General features: G+C 36.5%; 1 protein-coding gene across 1 annotated transcript; it reads left to right on the top strand.

Moving 5' to 3' along the window:
- Positions 1-12,770: 12,770 nt before the first annotated feature.
- Positions 12,771-15,070, top strand: LOC117432174 (cyclin-dependent kinase inhibitor 1C-like). Its single transcript, XM_059002046.1, has 3 exons — positions 12,771-13,503; positions 13,733-13,844; positions 14,374-15,070. The coding sequence occupies exons 1-2, from the start codon at positions 12,939-12,941 to the stop codon at positions 13,840-13,842; spliced, it is 675 nt and encodes a 224-aa protein (XP_058858029.1). The 5' UTR covers positions 12,771-12,938; the 3' UTR covers positions 13,843-13,844; positions 14,374-15,070.
- Positions 15,071-20,652: the final 5,582 nt, after the last annotated feature.

The raw sequence follows: 20,652 nt of genomic DNA, 5'->3' as shown, positions 1-20,652 counted from the left end.
CCACTCAAACATTGTTTGTAAAAGAAGAGCTTACTTAAACATATAAAGAATAAATAACATACTAATAATAGTTACGTCTTCTCTATTGTTTGTTAAAAACTACCCTCTTTGGTTCTTCATCACTCCACCAGGTTACATTTTTATATCTCAGCTTTTGAAATTAAGTTTAGGAATTTTGACCCTCTGCACCTATGACATCTTCTCCTGTGTGCTCTCTCAACCTGCCCTGAGAATGCTATCCATTCTCCACACTGAGAATTGAATGATCCTGCTTCCCTTTCAGAAACAAAAAAATATCCTGCTTTACAAACCCGAACAGCAAAACAATAACTGTAAACCGCTATTTTATATTAAAGTCTGTACTCATGTGTTGTAATGGATAAAGTCTATAATACAAAGTTAGATGCTTCATATCATCTACATTTTCCTAATGTGTATTGTCTTGCCTGTTTTGATCCTTACATATGCTTACTAACTATTGCGTCAACATATGCTTCTGAACAAACTCCTCATTGTGGGGAAGTGATGTTGGGAAGCACGTTAGGTGAACCATTTTGCAGCATGTGCAACGCTAATATGTTTCCCCACAATCAGCCTTGAGGAATCTTATTAGAAATATTTTTTTGCTGGAATAATTAGTAAACATGGGAAATAATGATCTAAGCAGAAGCAAAAATAGAGAACCATGCAGGACACACAAGATATTTAACAGGTATGAAATTAAATGTAACTGTGGATACTAGAAGGTATTGCCTTTAAGTTACGTATAAGTAAGGTACTTTTTCATTCTTGTTCCAATTCATTTGAACAGTTTGTCGCAGTGCTGTGCAATGATAGAGAGAGATGCTGCAGCAGCCTTGTCCAGGAAGGCACAGCTGGGGGAGGAATCAGTTTATCTGGAATACCAAATGTCCAGGCAGAAGGTTCAGGTAGACTTATTATATTACCGATTACTGGAAATATATCTGATAGCTTCAGATCTCTTTTTTTTCTTCTTTTTATTTTACCGTCCCCTTACCTTTTTTATTATATTTGCAACCATTGTTAATGTTCTGTCAGCTGAGTTTAGGAGTGGCTCTTCTGCTCTAGCTTCCTGCCACAGATACATGTAACCCAGGCTAGATCAGTCTCTTCATAGTCAGAAGAGCCAGCGCCATCTAGTGCCACTTTGGGTCAGGTTTCCTTTGGTTTTGTTGACAATGCACTGGTTTGCACTGGATAGGGCTGGCACTTACTAATGAAGACACACAAAACATGTCCATGGCAGGCAACTAGAACTGAAGAGCAGCTCCTAAACTGAAGCAAAGCACCTTAACACAGACTTCTCAAACAATATAAACACAATATTGGTGTAGTTACAATAAGAATAACACCATAAAAATGTGAAGAATCAGTAAAAACAATGAGGAGAATATAATATGAAGCAGCTTGCTCTTATATACTTACTCAATATAATGCAGCCGTCTGTACGTAATACATATTTCCCACTTTAGAGTTTTACATGTATCAGGGGAACCAGTTTTACATGTATCAGTAATGAATCTTGCTTTGGACATATATATCTGAGTCTGCCTGCCTGTCTGTCAGTGTGTATAGTTCACACTTACATTTTGACTTGAATCTAGAAAACCACTCATCCAATTGTGTTGTAACTTGCATGGGTAAACTTACTGTACTCCAATTATATTTTTCAGATTACATTTTCTGTTGAAACAATATGTGGGTACTATTGTAGGCAGTTAATATATTCTTAAGAGCAATAAATTAAAGGACCTCCAAAAACTGTAGGGGATAAAGAGATACCTTCGATAGTCAAGATCTCGGTGGGACCTCTACAATAAACAGTGTCCTATTATAATGTACAAACCCGTTTTTAATATCGCTCTCTGAAAACGATGGCGGATTTACACAATACAACAAGCCAAAAATAGACCACATTCCAGACTGTTCAAAGTTCATAAATTGTGTTTGTTCAACATGAGCGAATGACTCAATACTGGGAATCTCTTCTTAGAAAGATGGTATTTATTAAGCATGCAACAATATAAAAGTTTGAAAATCACACAAAACAGTTACACAATTAAAGTCACATTAAAAGCATTATAATGAGAACTAAGGTTTAAAACAACAATTTACCAACAAAATACTAGTACATACTGACACAACAAAAAGGGATCGCACAATACCTGAATAGATATTTTAGTATTGTATTGTTACCTAGCCTGGCAAGCAGTTCTGTTACCTTGTGTTTCTCTGAGTGTCAGGGCCCCCAACCTTGATGGATAAATACTGAGAGCTGAGGGCTCCAGGTGCAGTCTTGTAGTTTCTTAGAGTCTGAGCAAGCAGGGATCAGCAGCCAGTCTGGGACTAAAGCAGGTCTGGATAGCGCTGGGCTCAGATTAAGGGGGCAAGCGTAGCGGAGTAGAGCTGGGGACTCAGATTAGAGGGCCAACGCAGGTCTGGGGACGTAGAGTTGGGGACCAGGAGTTGGGGACGTAGAGTTGGGGACTCAGATTAGAGGGCCAACGCAGGTCTGGGGACATAGAGTTGGGGTATCAGTGCTCATCAAACCTTAATGTCACATGAACACGGTTTTTATATCATGCTGCTAGAAAATGGCATCAGATGGAATGAGGGCCTTTTATAGATGGCTCTCCAGCTGCAGCCTGACCAAATCGAAAAAAAAACTCTCTGTAAAATGTAACCATACCTGAGAAGAAACTATTTGAAACTGTAACTAGGTACATTTTGGTTCAAGTAACTTCCCCAACATTATCTTCCCAGATATTGAACCAGCATCAATAAAGTTGAGAAATACTGAACTAGAACGCAGTGCTTTTCTTTTGAATGCATGATAAAGTTTGCGTGTCTGTGTGTACAGGAGCTTCAAGACCAGTTACATCAGCAGCATCTTCACAGTACTGTGCTGGAGTCTAATATACGATTGCTGAAAGATGAACTTATCCGCTTACAGAATCACGTTTCTCTTGCAGGAGCTACCAACAAGTATGTAGCACAAGATCTGTACAATCAGTATCAGAAGACATTTCTGTATTTTCTTTGTGCGTCAATATATAGTTCACAATATGGTCATTGAATATATATATATATATATATATATATATATATATATATATATATACCTACACGGCTTTGTTGCCCCTTTAAAAATTGACCCAGACACCAGAATTAGATTTTTCAAGCGATTGCGCTATTCTTTTAATTCACACAAACAAAGTAAAACAAACACAAAATAAAAACCTAACTCCTTCTTGGAGCGCTGACTACACAGGTAACTCCCTGACTACCTCACAGGACGGCTAAGCCGTTTACCTGTAATACAAACCACTTTATACAAACCACACAGGTTTAAATTGTACACTCTTTTTCTCTCGACTGCTTGGAAGCAGAGCACCTCATCTGCCTCCTTCTCCTCAGCAGCAGCCCTGAGGAAACTAACTGCTTTACTTTTATACCCTGCACCTGGTCCTAATTTACAATTACTACCCAGGTGCAGGGGATAATTAAACAATAAAACAATTACCAAATTAAACCAAACCAAACAATTAACAAAACTAACAATAATGTGCCTGCACACATGTCTTACGCAGGGAGGATTTTAACCCCCTCCCTGCTATGTTACAATATATATATATATATATACACACATAGTAGATGCCGCTTATTATACATGTGTTTTAAATGTTACATTAAAAACGTGTTCTTTTTTTTAGGGGCACTAGACTAAGAGCCATATTCAGAAACAACAGTGTAGACTCACTTAACTTTCATTCATACTCAGAATCAATGCTCACTTAAGTGTTCAAAGTTAATATTGAATATGGCTGTTTTATAAGTTATTTATGCACAGCTGTACCTGGTACTTTACAATGCATTAAAGGGTACATAAGGACCTTTTTATTTTATTGTGTTACATGTTCCAATGTGTTGCTACAACTGTTTACGTAAGGTGTGTGTTTTGTTTTAATAACATTTTTTTAAAAAAAAATTTGACCACTTTTTTAAACTTTTAAATTGCATTCCCTGCCTCAAGATGGCCTCTCAGAACTACATGTTACCAGTGAGCAGGAGGATGATGGGAAATGTAGTTCTGAGAGGTCCATTAAAACAATACACACATCTTTCGTAAACAGTTATAGCAACAGATGGTAACACAATAAAATTAAAAGGTCCTCGTGTACCCTGTAAGGCCTCCATGTGGTACTATAACTTTAAACTGTGTTGTTTGCAGTTCCTCTACAGTTATGGGGCTGTACAAGAGGATTGCGGAGATGTGTGAGCGTGCCCAGCAGCTGACAGCCCCCACAGGGAGCACTACTACAGGGAAGCCTGGCTCCAATGCCCTTACCCAGGGGTGTCATTCTGAATCAAAATAAAACATATGAACTCCTATAGAACTAGGATGAGTCACTGATACACATTGACACAATTCAGCGATTGATGATGCTCAGTGGGGAAGTTACTTTTAAAAAGTAATACAGTCAATTCTCATGACTTTTAAGGGACCAGCAAAAAAATGTGTCATGTAGTTATTCATATTATCAGGAATCTAAAGCCAAGTTTTTATTGAAGTTACAGTAACGCTGAAATCAAATTTCAATTACAGAACAATGAAAAGTATTGTAAATGTAAAAATACAGCTATAAATGAACTTTTAAAAAGTATGCGTTGCAAATGAACTGCACTTGAAATTGAAACCTGCATTCTGATCGCATTTTTAAACCACAAAAGAAGGTGTCGCCAACATCAGGGTATTGAGCAAATCAGAAACATTGATGACTTGCATCCACAGTTTGCTGTTCATAAGCCTGTATTGTTGCATCCTGGTTATCTAGAATGGTTGACAAAGTGTTTGTGGGAATGTTGAAATCTGTAGCAACATCTTTTCTTTTCTTGTACGGTGGTTCATTACACCGTGTAACAGTTGTTTTTTTTTTTGGTTCCTGGGTAGTAAGTGTTATTTCCTAATTGCTTATGCCTCAAAAGTATAGAAAATGGCTATTATTCCCCACAAACTTTGCTTTTGTGACCAGGACAGTGATATTTTGAAATTTACCTATTTCCAATGAGAAAACGGGCGAATTTGTGTCTTTTCGTTCTCAAGATTAGCAAGATTAGCATGAAGGATATGGACTTTGAGGGACATCCTACAGCCCATTGTGCCGTAGTTCTTCACCAGAGTCTCAACCAGCTCCACATAGTTTTCGGCCTTGTGATTGCCCAGGAAGCCCCGAACCACTGTGACAAAGCTGTTCCAAGCCGCTTTCTCCTTACTAGTGAGCTTTTTGGGGAATTCATTGCACTCCAGGATCTACTTTATCTGTGGTCCGACGAAGACACCGGCTTTGACCTTTGCCTCAGACAGCTTAGGGAAGAAGTCTTGAAGGTACTTGAAGGCTGCCGACTCCTTATCTAGAGCTCTGACAAATTGTTTCATAAGGCCCAATTTGATGTGCAGTGGTGGCATCAGCACCTTCCGGGGGTCCCAGCCGTACTCATCATACTTCAAGGCGTCCAGCAAGGTCTTGATGCTGTTGTAATCCTCTTTGAGGTGCACCGAGTGAGCCAGGGGAAGAGACGGGTACTTGTTACCATTATGGAGCAGCAAGGCTTTGAGGCTCCTGGATGAGCTGTCAATGAAGGACAGTATAACGAGAACATGATGGGAGACTACATTTGGGGGCTGATTCGTGAAAGTGATTTACAGTATAATCGTAAATCTCGAAAAACTACTCACTTCTAAATCTTTTGTAGTCATTTTTGTATTACTTTAGTATAAATACATGTTAATTTGGATTCATATGTTGTTTTATTCTGACTTTATGTGAACGAAAAGACACAAATTCGCCCGTTTTCTCATTGGAAATAGGTAAATTTCAAAATATCACTGTCCTGGTCACAAAAGCAAAGTTTGTGGGGAATAATAGCCATTTTCTATACTTTTGAGGCATAAGCAATTAGGAAATAACACTTAATACCCAGGAACAAAAATTGTGTTACATAGTGTTATCCATCACTTTGTCTGAAACTATAAATGAGACAGCATTAAATCGACCATATTAAATCGACCATGTTTTTTAGTAACTTGTAACTGTAATGTAACGGATTACATTTACATGAAAAAGTAACGTTTTTGCTTTCAGTTACATCTGAAACCAGGTCAAATCTTACATGTCACATGAATGCGCTTTTCATATCTTCTTGCTAGAACATGGCGTCAGTGGAGGGTACGAGTGGGTTCGATAATGGGACATTCAAAGAATGTATTGAGCTGCAGCCTGTCCAAACAGAAAAATGTGTCTGTTAAATGCAATCATCTGTGCCCGAGAAGTCTTTTTTTTATTTATAACTGTAACTTTTTACATTTTTTTCAAAGTACCGGTAATAAGTTACTGTAACTGGTTCCAATGTTGTTCACGTCACTTGTAACTGTAAAATACAGTCAATTCTCATTAAAAACAAACTCGGATTATACGAATTTCCTGTTAGTACGAATTTTCTACAAGGTCTGGGCAAAATTTATCAGTCGCTTATTGTAAATTATTTCTTATAATACGATTTTACTTAACACAGCACATCACTGGATTGGAGTGTAAACAAAGACACATTCAAAACCAGCCCTCGGTAAGCATGTTATCCCACTCAAGTGAGATAACAAAAATATATCCCACGCTAGATATACCCACTCTTTTGCTCTTGCTCTCTCTCTCTCTCTCTCTCTCTCTCTCTCTCTCTCTCTCTCTCTCTCTCTCTCTCTCAAATACATTGATTTTAATGCATTGTTTTTTGAACTTCAACAATTTTCAACCAAAAATTGCCCTACTCTGAAAAGGAACCCAATAACCTGTAGTTCACTTTGCCTCTCAATATGATGTTTCGTTTTTAATTAATTTGACACATGGGGTCCAATGTACCCAAACACCACTTTCAGGCTTCCGTTTTCAGCAGGCGGTAAGGATGTTATGCAGCTGTCGAATGAGCGGATTCGCGGACGGTGAGAATATGTCACCTTGCCTGGTGAAACTATAAAGTCTACACTTCACAGGTGTTACTGCAATTACCTCACTGTTTTGCATACATCTGGCTAGTGTATTGGATAAACGGCTGATCCCGCTTTAAGTCACATGATTATACCCATTGATTTTCTCTGATGTGTTAGTTTAAAACGTTGTTAACGCAATAGAGAATATTTATGATAGACAAGGGGCTCGTTTCTATCAACGTCGCTCACACTACTTGGTCGTATTACCTAGTTCACCGACACCTATACACCTGTCGTATAGATACGACAGGAGCACCAGTCATTAACTCCATTGAACTTTGAGAAACATGGCTGCTCTAATTTATGCTGTGTATTTTAAGACATAGGCTGAGACAATTACAGCGACAGAGGGCATCGGAAAATGTGTGCGCAGCATCTTTGACATGGCTTCTGATTAAAAAATTATAGTGAATCGCTTGGAGAGGGAGGCTATGTGAGAGACGTCCCCAATATTCCAATGAACCTCATTTCTTCTGTTGAGAGTGTTTACCAGGGTGAAGGGGTTTCTGTCTGTTTTTATGACTACATAATTTTTTCATAAAAAAAACCAAACGTAACAGCCTGAAGTAACCACAAAATGCTTTACTTGTTGTATTTTAAAACATTGTGTGTGTGTGTTTATTTATTTTATTTGTTTGTTGGTAATTGTATTTTAAAATATAAAATAGATCTGTATGTATAAAATGTATCGTTGTGTGTTGTACATGTCCATATTAAATATAGTCGGACTTTAATAGGTTAAGCAGCATTTAAAGGGTTAAAAAAAAGTTTAATCACAACATAATAGCTTAACGCATTCGATAGGATTAAATCTAAAATACTGTTAAATATAAAACATATTCATGCTGTTATTGAATGAAAAAAAAACGTGTTTTTATTGTAGGACCTTTTATGTAGGAACAGATTCACTTTCAATAACGCAAGAACAGCATAATGTCAAGCAACAGCTTCAAACTGTCCAATGCAAGCTGTTTTTTGTTCAATAAACAGGATTTAAGAACGAAGGCCATAGAAACGATGCATTTGTGATAATCTTTTGCAGGGCGACATTCTCATTCACAACTATTAACAGCTGATTATCTCATTTTTAGAATGTCAAAATGTGATCCATTATGAAATGATTAGTATCACGTTATTCGGTTTGGTCTTTTAAGATTAACATCGAGTTGTGGCACTTAGGAGTGTGTGTTTTTTTTACAGCATTATTTTTTTAAAATGTGCTTGTTAGCAAGAGATGACAAGAGATGGCTATAATGACGACTTAATTTATTCTTTAAAATAACATGACAGTCGTGTACATTGCATAGTTTTAAAAAAAAAAGTTTTGGATGATATAACAGATGTATAGTTAAAATACAAAAGTTTTTTAGTTGTATTATTTGATATTATTCATCTGTCACAACAAACATCCTATTAATTATGTCTACTTATAATTCAATATAACGTGGTATTCTTAAATCATATCATTGTACTGTATAAGACAGCTGTTTGGAAATGAATCTGTAGTGTTCAAACAGATTTCACTATAGTAACGTGAGGATGCTGTTGTTAAATCCGGTATTGCTGACCACACAGGTGTTAAAGATGACAGGTTTGTAGGATGTAAGGAAGTTACGAGAAGTGAATTCCATAATGAGTTGACACTAAATTAAGTGGAACCCCGTAGGAAAGTAATTAGTCTCACTTATCAGGTTTTGGCTGCAAATAATTGATACTGCACTTCATAATCTGTACCGACTTCACGGTTGAGTAATTTTATAATCGGTCGTTAAATGTCAATGGTTTTTCTTTTAATTCTAAAGTTCCACAAGGCCGAGTTTAAAAAAAAACTGACATGAGTGTTAAAAATCATGAAATCACGCAGTTTTGTTTGCATGCTGTTCCATGTTGTTCCACAAGATGGCGAAACGCTACCAGCAATGTTTAGCTATAAATATATCTGTACTGTAATATCACATCGCATCACTTTGAAACAGATGATTTAATTGAGGAATTGTTTTTATAAAAAATAAACAATAAAAAGTGTTTTCCAAAACTATAAAGGAGTAGTTTAGCGAAACCCTGGGTTAATCACAAATGTGTGTGGTACTTTTAAATATTTGGAAATAACCTGAAAGTTAAATAAATAAACTCCAAATATATGATCAAATTGCACCTCTATATAATCAGATAAGATTATTTTGGAATGTTCATAATTAACGTGCGCTATTGTGAGGTCGTAATTCAGGAATGCTTTAGTGGTTGTCATTGCATAACTCCGTTGAACTGTTTCTACACCGTCTGTATGTTTTGTCCGCTATGTTGCGTATATTTCTCCAACATTTAACCCAAACAGGACTGTGAATAACATTCCTGCATTTCTTTAATGAGCTCTGTCTGCAAGCACTAAAACTACAATCCCAAAAATGTCTGGAATGCATAAGCATCATTCAAATCACTTTCAGCCATTAAACAATGTATTATTGCATTTTTCTAACACTGATTAAATAATGTTGGAGACAGTAGGTCGCTGTAAGCTTTATTGTGCGTGGTGCTGTAAAATTCTTCAAATACTCAATCCAGACGGTACTGTTTGTTTAACTTTTCGATTGCTTTAGTCCCAAGGTTGTAGCGACAATATGTAAGGGCATTTTAGCACAGGACTCATCCTGTGTACGTGCACCTAGCAACTTGATATTCGTCAAGGGTTTTCTTTTATGGGATATGCCTGAATGATTTACATAGGATATCATACTGCATGTTATTTTTATCAGTAGGTATTCATATTTTGTCAGATTTTACATAAATTATACATTGATTGGCAATGTACAGTGTGTATTTGCTATTTGCTTCGATATAAATAAGTGTGTTGCCTTTAGCAAGAGGATATATATATATATATATATATATATATATATATATATATATATATATATATATATATATGAACATAATTTAGGTATTTTATTTACCATCAAAGAAACTACAAAATGATATTGCATAAGTCTACCAGAAGCCATAATATTAGTACAGTATTTCATGTTAGATTTCGATATGTCACATTTTTTCAGTTTTTCTTTAAGTGGCATTTATAGGAAACTATAAAGCGGTATGTAAGTAACATTATTCAGCAGGTTTCATTTGACTTTATGAAGCAAAATTAATTACCCTAGTTATATATAGTGATGCAAAAACTCTCTCTCTCTCTCTCTCTCTCTCTCTCTCTCTCTCTCTCTCTCTCTCTCTCTCTCACACACACACACACACACATTTATGAGACGTAACAATGAAATATAATGGGACCTTAATATCACATATAAGCCTACTACACCTAAACACTAGAATTAATATGCCCGTATGTATAAGGCCTATTCTTCACAAACGATTACATTAACCTTTAAATAATTATTTGATTTTTACTTGTTGAATTTTGCCAAAATAAACATTCTGACAAAAAATCTTGACTGGACTAAGTCATTTTCAATTCTAGGTTTTATAGTTATATATGGGTGCAACTCATAATTAAACACACGCACGCACACGCACACACACACACACACACACACACACTTTAGCCTCTGTAAATAACAACATGTTGAAATGAAGCAGATAAAACGGTGTGCTCCACAGTCCTGCAGTAGAATTGAAGCACACGCTGGAGGCACGGCTCAGGAGTAATTTAACGTTGTGGTTTAAGTTGGCGGCAAGTTTCCAGGGGCCCCGCCTTAAGTCCACAGATCTGATTCATTCATCTGATCGCTACAGATTTCGGTTGCGACTGTGGTCGACTTGTACTGATAAGATTGTTCAGTAAACGGCAATTTATTGGCGCTCAGTGGCGCTCTTATTTCAGGTCTTAACGAACCCCTTCAGCCACTTCCAAGTAGGCCTATAGGCTATATTAATACAGTTTTGTAAACGTACAGCATGACATTTCCCTGAGGCAAAACACTCTACAACATCAAAATGAGAGATTTTGTTTTTCTAACCACTTTAAGCCGCACATAAGTGTTAATAAATTGACATTTGCTGCATTTTAAAAAATTGATCTTGATAACGTTTAGTTTAAACAACGTTTTTCTTTATACAATTATATTAATTAATGTATTCATTAATGTGCATTCTATAAAAGCAGCCCTTTCAAGAATAGCAGTTGTTTTGTGGATATAACTAGTCGGTAGTGGATTAATTACACACCATCCCCCTAGTCTTTTAAAAGCACGAGTTTCTTTTTTAGTATTCTTTTAAGCGTTCGTTAACTGAATGTCTGTAAAATATACACAATCATATAAACCGGAACATTTACAGAAGAACGTGAAATATACCGTAGACTCTATCCCGTAATTCTGTATCAATTGGGGTGTAAAAATATATTTGTGTGTAAATATTAGTTTATGCAGCAATCTGATATCCGAGTCACTTAATAAGCATTATTATACAGGCAAAGTTTCGTAATTGCAACCATATTTTCCGAGGTTCTCCAAAAAACAGCGTGACTATTATTATTTTTATTTTTAACTTTTTATTGTCGTATAAACGGTATGTTGTATTACTAGAATCAACCGCTTGGTGGCACTGTTTAACAGCTGGGGCATCCAAATTGAACATTTCGCATTTAACAAGTAGCTACTTAAAAGATTTTTTTTCTCCCAAGTTGCAGCATTTAGACATTATAAAATGCAGTATGCGAATGAGACACATTTAGCCTACACTTAGCGTTGTAACACTGTTTTCCTTTCTTATTATTATTATGCATTGTTTTGTGTATTTTCTAAGAAAGTTACTTTGTTTTTATGTATCTGTTTATTTTAGATCGTTTTAGTCATGGGTGTTGGTTCACTAATTATACATTACCATAGCGAGGCAAATATCTAGCTGCCATTTGCTACCGCAAATGTAGTGTTGCGGTGCGCAGTTTTTGATGTAGTATCACGTTATACTAAACCACTACAAATAAATGTTTTCAGTTGCTAGTTTACACACATTTTAATGGCAGTAAATCTATTTGCTTTTTCTTTTTTGCAGATTGAATCAAGTATACAAATCGTTTGAGATGGTGTGATTCCAAAATAAATCAGTTATTTCAAATGAATATTGAACGAAACGGTCAAAGAATAATCCGATTTTATACATCAAAATATGAATCGCTGAATATGCAGACAGAAAGCACACGAACAGCTCTGTATTTGTCTATGAAATGCATTGCATGCTGGGGTGGGAATCAAAAGTTTAAACATTTAAAGGTCTGGCCGTAGTAAGTTGTATCGGTCTGTCTGAAACTTCGCTTTAAAATTAACACGCCTACAAAATGTGCCAATATTGCTTTGTGGTGTTACAATCCAGCGGCGTTACAGATTGGCTTTTACTTCACGGTTGTATAACTGTGGTTTTCAGTAACTGTTTCACTCTAATGCGTGTGATTACAAACCAAGCCAAAAGTAAAAACAAAAAAAAAAACTCCCGAGTAAGCAAAACCTGCCCAGGGCTAAACTACAACTCATTTTACAACAACAGAACCCAGTCTCCAACACTAACTTTATAAACAACCAATCACAGCAACCCTGAAGTTGGCGCCAGTCCAAGCCTGCCCAACATCCAATAAAAAAATCAGAGACGGGTTAGGACTTGAATAGGTGGTTAAGACTAACCAATCACGAGTGAGTTTTACGAGCAACATATGAGTGCACGCCCCTATTGAATGCTCATGGACTTTAAATACAAGGTTGATAACAACTCAGCCACAGAACCCAACCTTTCGCACTAGGTTTGAGCAACGTGCAATAGCGGCTTTAAGGAAATACACGCAAACGATACGGCGATAAAACTTGGTTTAATCCCAGGCTTTTGCGTGCGCTTCTGTTTGTTTTTTCTTAATTCTGTTGGATCGCCCTTTCATATGAGCACTATGTCCAGCGTTCAGCTGTCCAGCACGTCCTTGGACAGATTGGCTGCCAGAAGGACCTTCCCCCTTCACGCCAGGACGGGGGTCTGTAGGAACCTGTTTGGGCCGATTGACCATGACGAGCTGAACCGCGAGATGAAGTCCAAGCTCCGGGAGATAAGCGAGCGAGACCAGCGTAGATGGAACTTCAATTTCGAGACCAGCACTCCATTGGAAGGTGGGCACTACGAATGGGAAGAGAGCGAGGTGGATGCAACGCCTGTTTTTTACAGAGAATCCATCCAGATGGGTAAAACTAGGATTACAGTCCCAGTCAGGGCAAAAACATCTTTGGACACTATCAAGAACAGCATGGACTCTAACTCCAGCCAGGAATTATCCTCTCCCCCTTCCCAGGAGAACGACAGGTTGTCTGATTTGGATAGCATTGTTCGCTCCGGGGAAACGAATCAAGAAAATAGATCGGATAAATTAAACTCAGGAATTAAAACCAGCAAAAGCGATCCTTGCACTTCAAGAAAAAGGGCATCTGCGTCTTCAGCAACAGCGCACATTACAGGTAAACATTGCATCCACGCATTTCTGAGGCTTTCATTTGTACCATGTGGATTTGTTTTTAAATAGCCTGTACTAAACACGTAGACAAACCTAGATGTAAAGATTAATATGCGTCAAGCAATATGTGTAGCAGTGGTTTAAGTACCTGGTTTAATAGAAATATAGTTATGTCGTTGACTTATCATTTTCCCTGCAATTTATACTAATCACTTCTATTCTATTCTATCCAGATTTCTTTGTAAAGAGGAAACGAATATTGGAATGTAAACAGTCTGAGAACGGTTCCCCATCGGCGTCTGTGATGGCAACAGAACAGACTCCTCGCAAAAGAATCCGATGAAGGTAAGAACGAGCGCTTCTAGTGTGTTTTCTGTACTTTGAGATTCTTTGTATTTACTTACAGTTGGTTATCAATAAATGTGGGTGTGTGGAGTTGTAGTAAACAACAAAAAAGGTAAAATCAAAAGAAAATAAAAATGTAATCTTAGTTACGTTTTGGTGAAGTTTTATAAAGGGCTGATTTAAGTGTGTTAGTTAAACTTGCACGGCTAACGCAATGTGGTGATTTGCATATAAAATGGCTGTTGGCAACATAGTAGCAGTGACTTTTAAACTCCCTCGTTAAGTATTTGGAGTTCATTCTGTAAAAACTTGTGTGTAAGGGGGGGGGGATTTGACGTCAACGTGGCGGGAAACGCTCTAGTAGCATGGTGACGTTAGCAGCTCTCTCTTTTTTTTTAGCTGACTCATGCAGTTAGTGTTGGGAGTAGGGGGGTTTGATTGTGCTTGGAGGTGGAGGGGAAACACATAAATGTTTTTTGTGCCCGGGGAACATCTGATTGCTCACGATATCTTTTCTTTTTATTTACAGATAGTTGCACAAAATCCTGGTGAAGATTCGTGTTTTTTTTTTGGTTTTTTTTCTGATCAAGAAAAAAAGACAGACTGTCCCCCTCGATGGTTCTGAAGAAAGTCTATCCGGGCGAAAGACGCGGAGAGGAAAGGGGACGGGAGGGACTGCTTCCAAATGTAGCAAACCAGTGGCTTTATAATGTAGCCACGCAGTGTTAAACGAATTAACAACTGTGCAATGGAGCGTGTGTGTGTTTTTTTTCTTTTTTTCTATACTGTCTACACTGGCAAAAGTGTAAAGCTTTAAAAGTCCTAAATATTAAAAGAATATTTTTATTTCTGCTGATGTGTTATTGGTGCAACTTGAGTTGTATATTTGTACAAAGGTTTTTAAAAATATACTAACTTATATTTTGTATTTATGTATTGAGTTCACGTTGGCGAAAGCCGAAAGTTTCATTTTTTTATGTTTTGAGCCAAAGGGCACTTTTTTGTTTTGCTTATTTACAAAATGTAAAAAAAAAAAAAAAAAACAGAAACAAACAAATGTTCTATTTTTTATAGTTTTTTTTTCGTTTCTTGCAATCACATCATGATGTAGCTTTGAAATCTTTAGTGTACTTGAAATTAAATGTTTCTGAGCCTGTTTTTGTATGTATCACTGCCGTTTTACAATAATTTCACAAGAACAGAATAAAAAAAATGGTTTACTCTGATTTTTGTTAATTTTCTTCTCGTCTACCCTCCTTGTATGAGATGTTTTCTGATCATCCTCTTTCCAGTGTTCAAGTGCAGACGTTTTAGTCACAGATGGTAAACCCTGGTATTTTACAAGAAAAGCCCCTCAACACGCACACAACAAAAGGCGCATTAGTATGCACGGGGTATTGGTAGCGTCTGTGTTGTTAAATCAAACAACAGTCATAGCACTATATCGCTGTATATTATATACACACACACATTATATTTTGAAACTAGCCACCGCATTACAGACCAAACATCTGACTAAAATCAAGCTATCGCTTAAAATCCAGTGACCATTATTAAGAGGTTCGGTATATAATACATACAAGTTGTTTGTTGGAGAGGAGGCGGTGACTCAGTTTCTAAACACCTGTTCAGAAATTGCATTAGCCTAAACTACAAAGGCTATGAATATAAACAAACTCATTTACACGACGAGTTCCAAGCCGGTGTGTTTAATCCTCTCTTTATCAAAAGACCATAACACCTGTTACCATCAGCCCTTTAAAAACAAAATACAACAAAGAGATACATATATAAATAACATGGTGGTTTGGCGCCCCTCTGTAAAACATATCCCCGCTATGTTTCAACTTTCTAAGACTGAAAATTCAGGGATATCCCTAATGGCAGCTGCCACAGAACCAGATGCGCTGGGTTTAAAAAGCTGGTTCACCCTGCGTAGAACAATTGATGCGTTTGGTGGATCAAAGCTACATTTAAGACGGCATTGCTCAGGTCAAGTTTCATGCAAAAACAACATGATGTTGACCTAAAATTATTTGGTTATCTGTGATTTTTTAGTCGTAGACTATATTGTGAAAAAGCGATGGCAAAATGAAAACACAGACAAAACCACTTAAAAGTCTGTAAATACAGTGTAACCATAACAAACGGTATTTTGCAGGTAACTAGATTTTTTTTTTTTTTTGAAAATGAACTAAATTACACTGTTGTAGCTTTACAAATTTTAACGGGTAACGTCTATGAATCATATAATTCTGTTTTGTAAGGTAACACAATACAAAACAACGATACATTACAAAATAAACAAATTCTCAAGCATCACTTTGACCCGTATACAACTTTACTACTGCCAAATGTGTCAAATGATCGTTTCTCTACAAGTCCACGTGTCTCTCCCCACCCCCCGTCCCCCTCCCCCTCCCCCTCCCCCTCCCCCTCCCCCTCCTCATCCCCCTCCCTCTGTGTGAAAAGGATGCTCACCGTTCATGGCTGAAGTTTCATTTTTGAATGAAAATAAGGGACGCTGAAACATCAGAGAGCAGGTGACTGGAAACTCACAACAGCGCCGGGAAGAAAGAGTTCGAATTATTCCTTCAAACTGCCAGATTGGATGGACATTCTGTCATTAAAAAAAGAAACAAACAAACATAAGAAACAAAACTGCATAGGCTAGCTGACCGGAAAATAATAACACAACAATAATGCGCTGTATGAAATTATAACATTTCATGTAAACGTACACACACATTATGTCTGCTGTAATATCAGTTTGCTCTATAAGTTTCGAGTACATTATAGAAAATAGTTTTGCATTTTGAGTCGCTTGCAAATCAGAACCTTTTTTTCTGTTACCGAATGAACTCTTAGAGGAACGCCGCATGGAGTGTATTTTGTGCACTTTATATAAACCTGTTTAGTTTAAAAATCATATGAATGCAACAGCCACACTTTTTCATTTAAATATTTTTAATGATCACCAACATTACAGTGCTGTGTAACAAGTCAAGTTAAAGTTGCATAAACGAGCAACTGTATAGGGTACAAAAAGGCAGACTATGACTGTCGTGAAAAATGGGCTCCGTTTTTATTTATTTTTTATTTTTAATGATATACATACCAAACACAATACTCTACACCACATTTGATGACGCATTTATATGAATCAAGCACTATTTCAGTTCGGTGGTCTGCATGATACTAGCAGTAATATTATTTTACAAGCGTTTTTTTGCCAGAATATTGAGTCATGTGACTGTAATTATGTTAAATACACGCAACAATAGTTATTACAAAAAGAAATGCGCGACAGGCTACTACTTTGTTTTGCTCCCCTCACGCACATATAACTGTTTTATTATATCACTGCAGGCATACGGGTATACTGCGGGATGTCTCTGTATGTTTAATAAAATGACCAATACATTCAACGACGCAGCTGGATAGTGTACGATTTATAGACTTTCTTTCTCCTCACCAATGGAAGCAGGTGCCTTTGGGACCCCCTATTGTCTCCACACAGACATTCTTTAAAATCGGCACATTGTACAGCGGATAACCTTTTTAAACGAACGTCTTAAAAACACACACTTTTATACTTCGAAACAATGTCCAGTTACCTCAATGGAGTAGGCACCTGCTTTTAAATTCAACCCTACAAAAGAGTAGGGCAGGCATTGAACATGTCTCTGTGCAGTCGTTTTGACTTCTTTTACTGTTTTAATTGTATTACTTTTCATAGCCTATAGTATATTATTTTTATAACCTAGTGTTTACAATACAATTTAGTGCTAGTATACAAACAGGCCCACTGATATGCAATTTCTTAAATAAATGTACAAGTTGCAAAAAAATTGAACCTGAACCAAAACGCTGTTATCGTCTGATAATAAATTGACATCAGTGTTTATTCATAATCATAATAATAATAATAATAATAATAATAATAATAATAATAATAATAATAATAATAATAATAATAAATCATTTGAAAGGCTTTGGCAAATTAGGCCTACTTTATTTAAGAAGGCTTCTATTTGTTAAACTAAGGACATTCCTAGCGATGTGATTGGATTGACTATTGTTCTTGATATTTATGTTAATTTTGTTGTTATTTATGCGGGTGGTTTCTCCCCCCCCCCCCCCCCCCCCCCCCCCGGGGTGTCTTTTTTACATTTCCAACACAAAGCACATAGCCTCCATTCTCCCTTCCTTTGTAGCCATATGGCAAATCTATGTAGACACAGCCAAGATCCATTTATTCAGGCACATAATGTCCTGCGCCGGCGAACAATCACAACTTTGTTAGGCTCTTCTATTGATGAGAGTGGGCGAAAAAAAACAAGAAAACAACAACATTTAACTATGAAGGATACCCAGCTAATTATGAGCTATATGCGCCCTAAAGTTTCAGAGCAACCCAAAAAAGTTTGCTGTAAATTCGGGGTACTTTATAATTTAAAGAAAACAGATGTCCCAACACTACACATCACAGGATTTAATGAAGTCCCCTGGATATATTCGAGTTCATTGTTGAAAACGAGCATGCATTTTTATTATATTACCGGGAAAACACTGGGACTACGACTCCAGGAAACTGCATTCATGTGATTGTCTAATACAATATAAACAGATTTTATACTAATAGCCATGCTATATGTCCCCAGTTCAGCGGTGCTCATTTTAAGACCAGCACATTAATGAGTTTTAAAAGAATAATAATACCAAAACATAAATAAAATACACATTATTATTAAATCTATCGTCTGTATTATCTCCTTGATTTATTTACACGGAGTAGCAAGAGCACATTTTCAAAGGCGTATTTATTTTTGTATATGCCTATGATTATTTGACATGTACGTCTTACCAGTCATTTCACGTGCTCAATTATTTGGGGGTTCAATTGTTAATTGCTTGCTTTAATATGAATATCGAACACATAAATTCTGAATCTCGCTTTAGACTGCGTTATAAACACCTTATTTATTGATTAAGGCGTGCTTCACTGTAGTCATAGCCTACTGTTCACGTTTTTAGAATCATGCTGATGTAACTCTCCTATCAGTAAAACAAAGTATCCAACTCCAAGAAAACCTGTCGCTTTCACCAATTGTTGTGAAATATCTACAAAGCCTTATAATGTAAACGATAAAGGAGATCAAATAAGTAGCAAGCAAACATCACTTATATAACGGATACTCCCGGCACTGCCTTTTCTTTGTACACACGAACACTGTTGTTTGCCAACTAAAACAAAAATAATACCGCAACAACTGTCCCATGGTTTTAAACTTTCTAAAATTAACCCGCTACAACTGTTGTTGTCTGTAATCCAGAACCACATTACTGCATTTTTAGATTACGCATTAGTATGCACGGGGTATTGGTAGCGTCTGTGTTGTTAAATCAAACAACAGTCTATTTAGCCAGTAAGAAAAGCGCATCTTTATCTACGTGTCAGTATTGTTTTTCAAAGTCACACATATATTGTTATAAATGCGCCTTACTGATAAAGAGTTAAAAAGTTTACGAGTTATGATACAATATTAGGCAAATTATATATTCGTTCTGCTCACAGGTGCATTTTACGAGTCGTTTTTTTCTAGAAAAAAAAAGCATCAAGCTACACTCCGTATGCTTACCATTAAGCCTCACCTGTCCTTACTTTCCGTTATTTATTATAAGTAACAGCTGGTGTATAACACTTGTTTGTCTATAAACACAAGTTCATATAATCGTATATTTCTTGTATATTCATACTGGCAAATTGTCGCTTATTTTTACGATTTAGTTATGGAATGTTTTATGTTTTGTTCGTCCAATTGAGAATATATTTTTTTTAATACAGCAAAGATTTGTATCGACGTTTGTACCGATTACACTGTATATTTGTAATGTATTTATTCGTATCATAGATCATTCGAGAATAATACATAATTATAATTTTAAAAAATCAAGCTGATTTGCCAAAATGTATACGTTAAATATTTGCATGTATTTTTAATGTACACAATAGGAATGAACACGTTACTGACACGATTTTAAAATGCTATTAGGATTCGTTTAAAATCCGTACGAATGTAAGGGTTAGAAAACAAAACAAACCACCCAAAATTATATTTGTCCCTTCTCAAAAATGATGCTACAATTGATATCCACGTTAGGGATTCAATTTCAGTTGAAATGAAGTCTGACGTTTGATTTTGTCACTTAAAAAACGTATGATTTGTGTATTCATTTCATTATGATTTGTTATTTGGAAGTTCTGAAGTATATAACAAGATTAATGGCATCCGTTGAAAAAGAGCACTTTTAATTGTAAATCTTTACAGTGCCCTATGATGTGCTTCGAGTCTCAACTGTATATATCCACTAAGGACAAATACACAGTTTTCGGTACTTCACTACTATTAGTTTTACCTAAAATGTTTGTTTGGTTGATTTGAAGTTACGGGTGATGTGCTATTTGTCTTTGCTGAGATAATTATTCTAAACTGGTATTATTGGCTGGTTTTGCACTTAATCCTCCAAAATATTGAGTTTGTGACTGTTGTTTATGATACAGGGAGATGGTGCAGGCCTCCTTAAACCCTTTAGCCGTCGCACCTAACCCAGTTGAACGCATATCAGACTTTAGAAACGTGCCTGGAAACAAAAAGTAAATCTCATTTGAATACGGCACACACTCCTCAGTTTCCATCTGCAAAGGATGCAATTAAATGCAAAAAAGAAAAAAAATTGCAGCTAAAGAGAATTAGCATTTTCCATGGCCATCTGGCACTAGGAGAAGGCGATGGGTAACAAAAGC

This window comes from Acipenser ruthenus, chromosome 27 (genome assembly GCF_902713425.1).
Source record: "Acipenser ruthenus chromosome 27, fAciRut3.2 maternal haplotype, whole genome shotgun sequence".
NCBI classification, from domain to species: Eukaryota; Metazoa; Chordata; class Actinopteri; order Acipenseriformes; family Acipenseridae; genus Acipenser; species Acipenser ruthenus.
Note: the sequence above shows the minus strand (reverse complement) of the source record. Positions and strands in the feature narration are given on the sequence as shown.

Excerpts from the sequence above, each read along its gene's own strand:
- LOC117432174 (XM_059002046.1), top strand. The coding sequence starts at position 12,939 with ATGAGCACTATGTCCAGCGTTCAGCTGTCCAGCACGTCCTTGGACAGA. Across the intron at positions 13,504-13,732 it reads AGCAACAGCGCACATTACAG|ATTTCTTTGTAAAGAGGAAA; the intron begins GTAAACATTGCA and ends TATTCTATCCAG.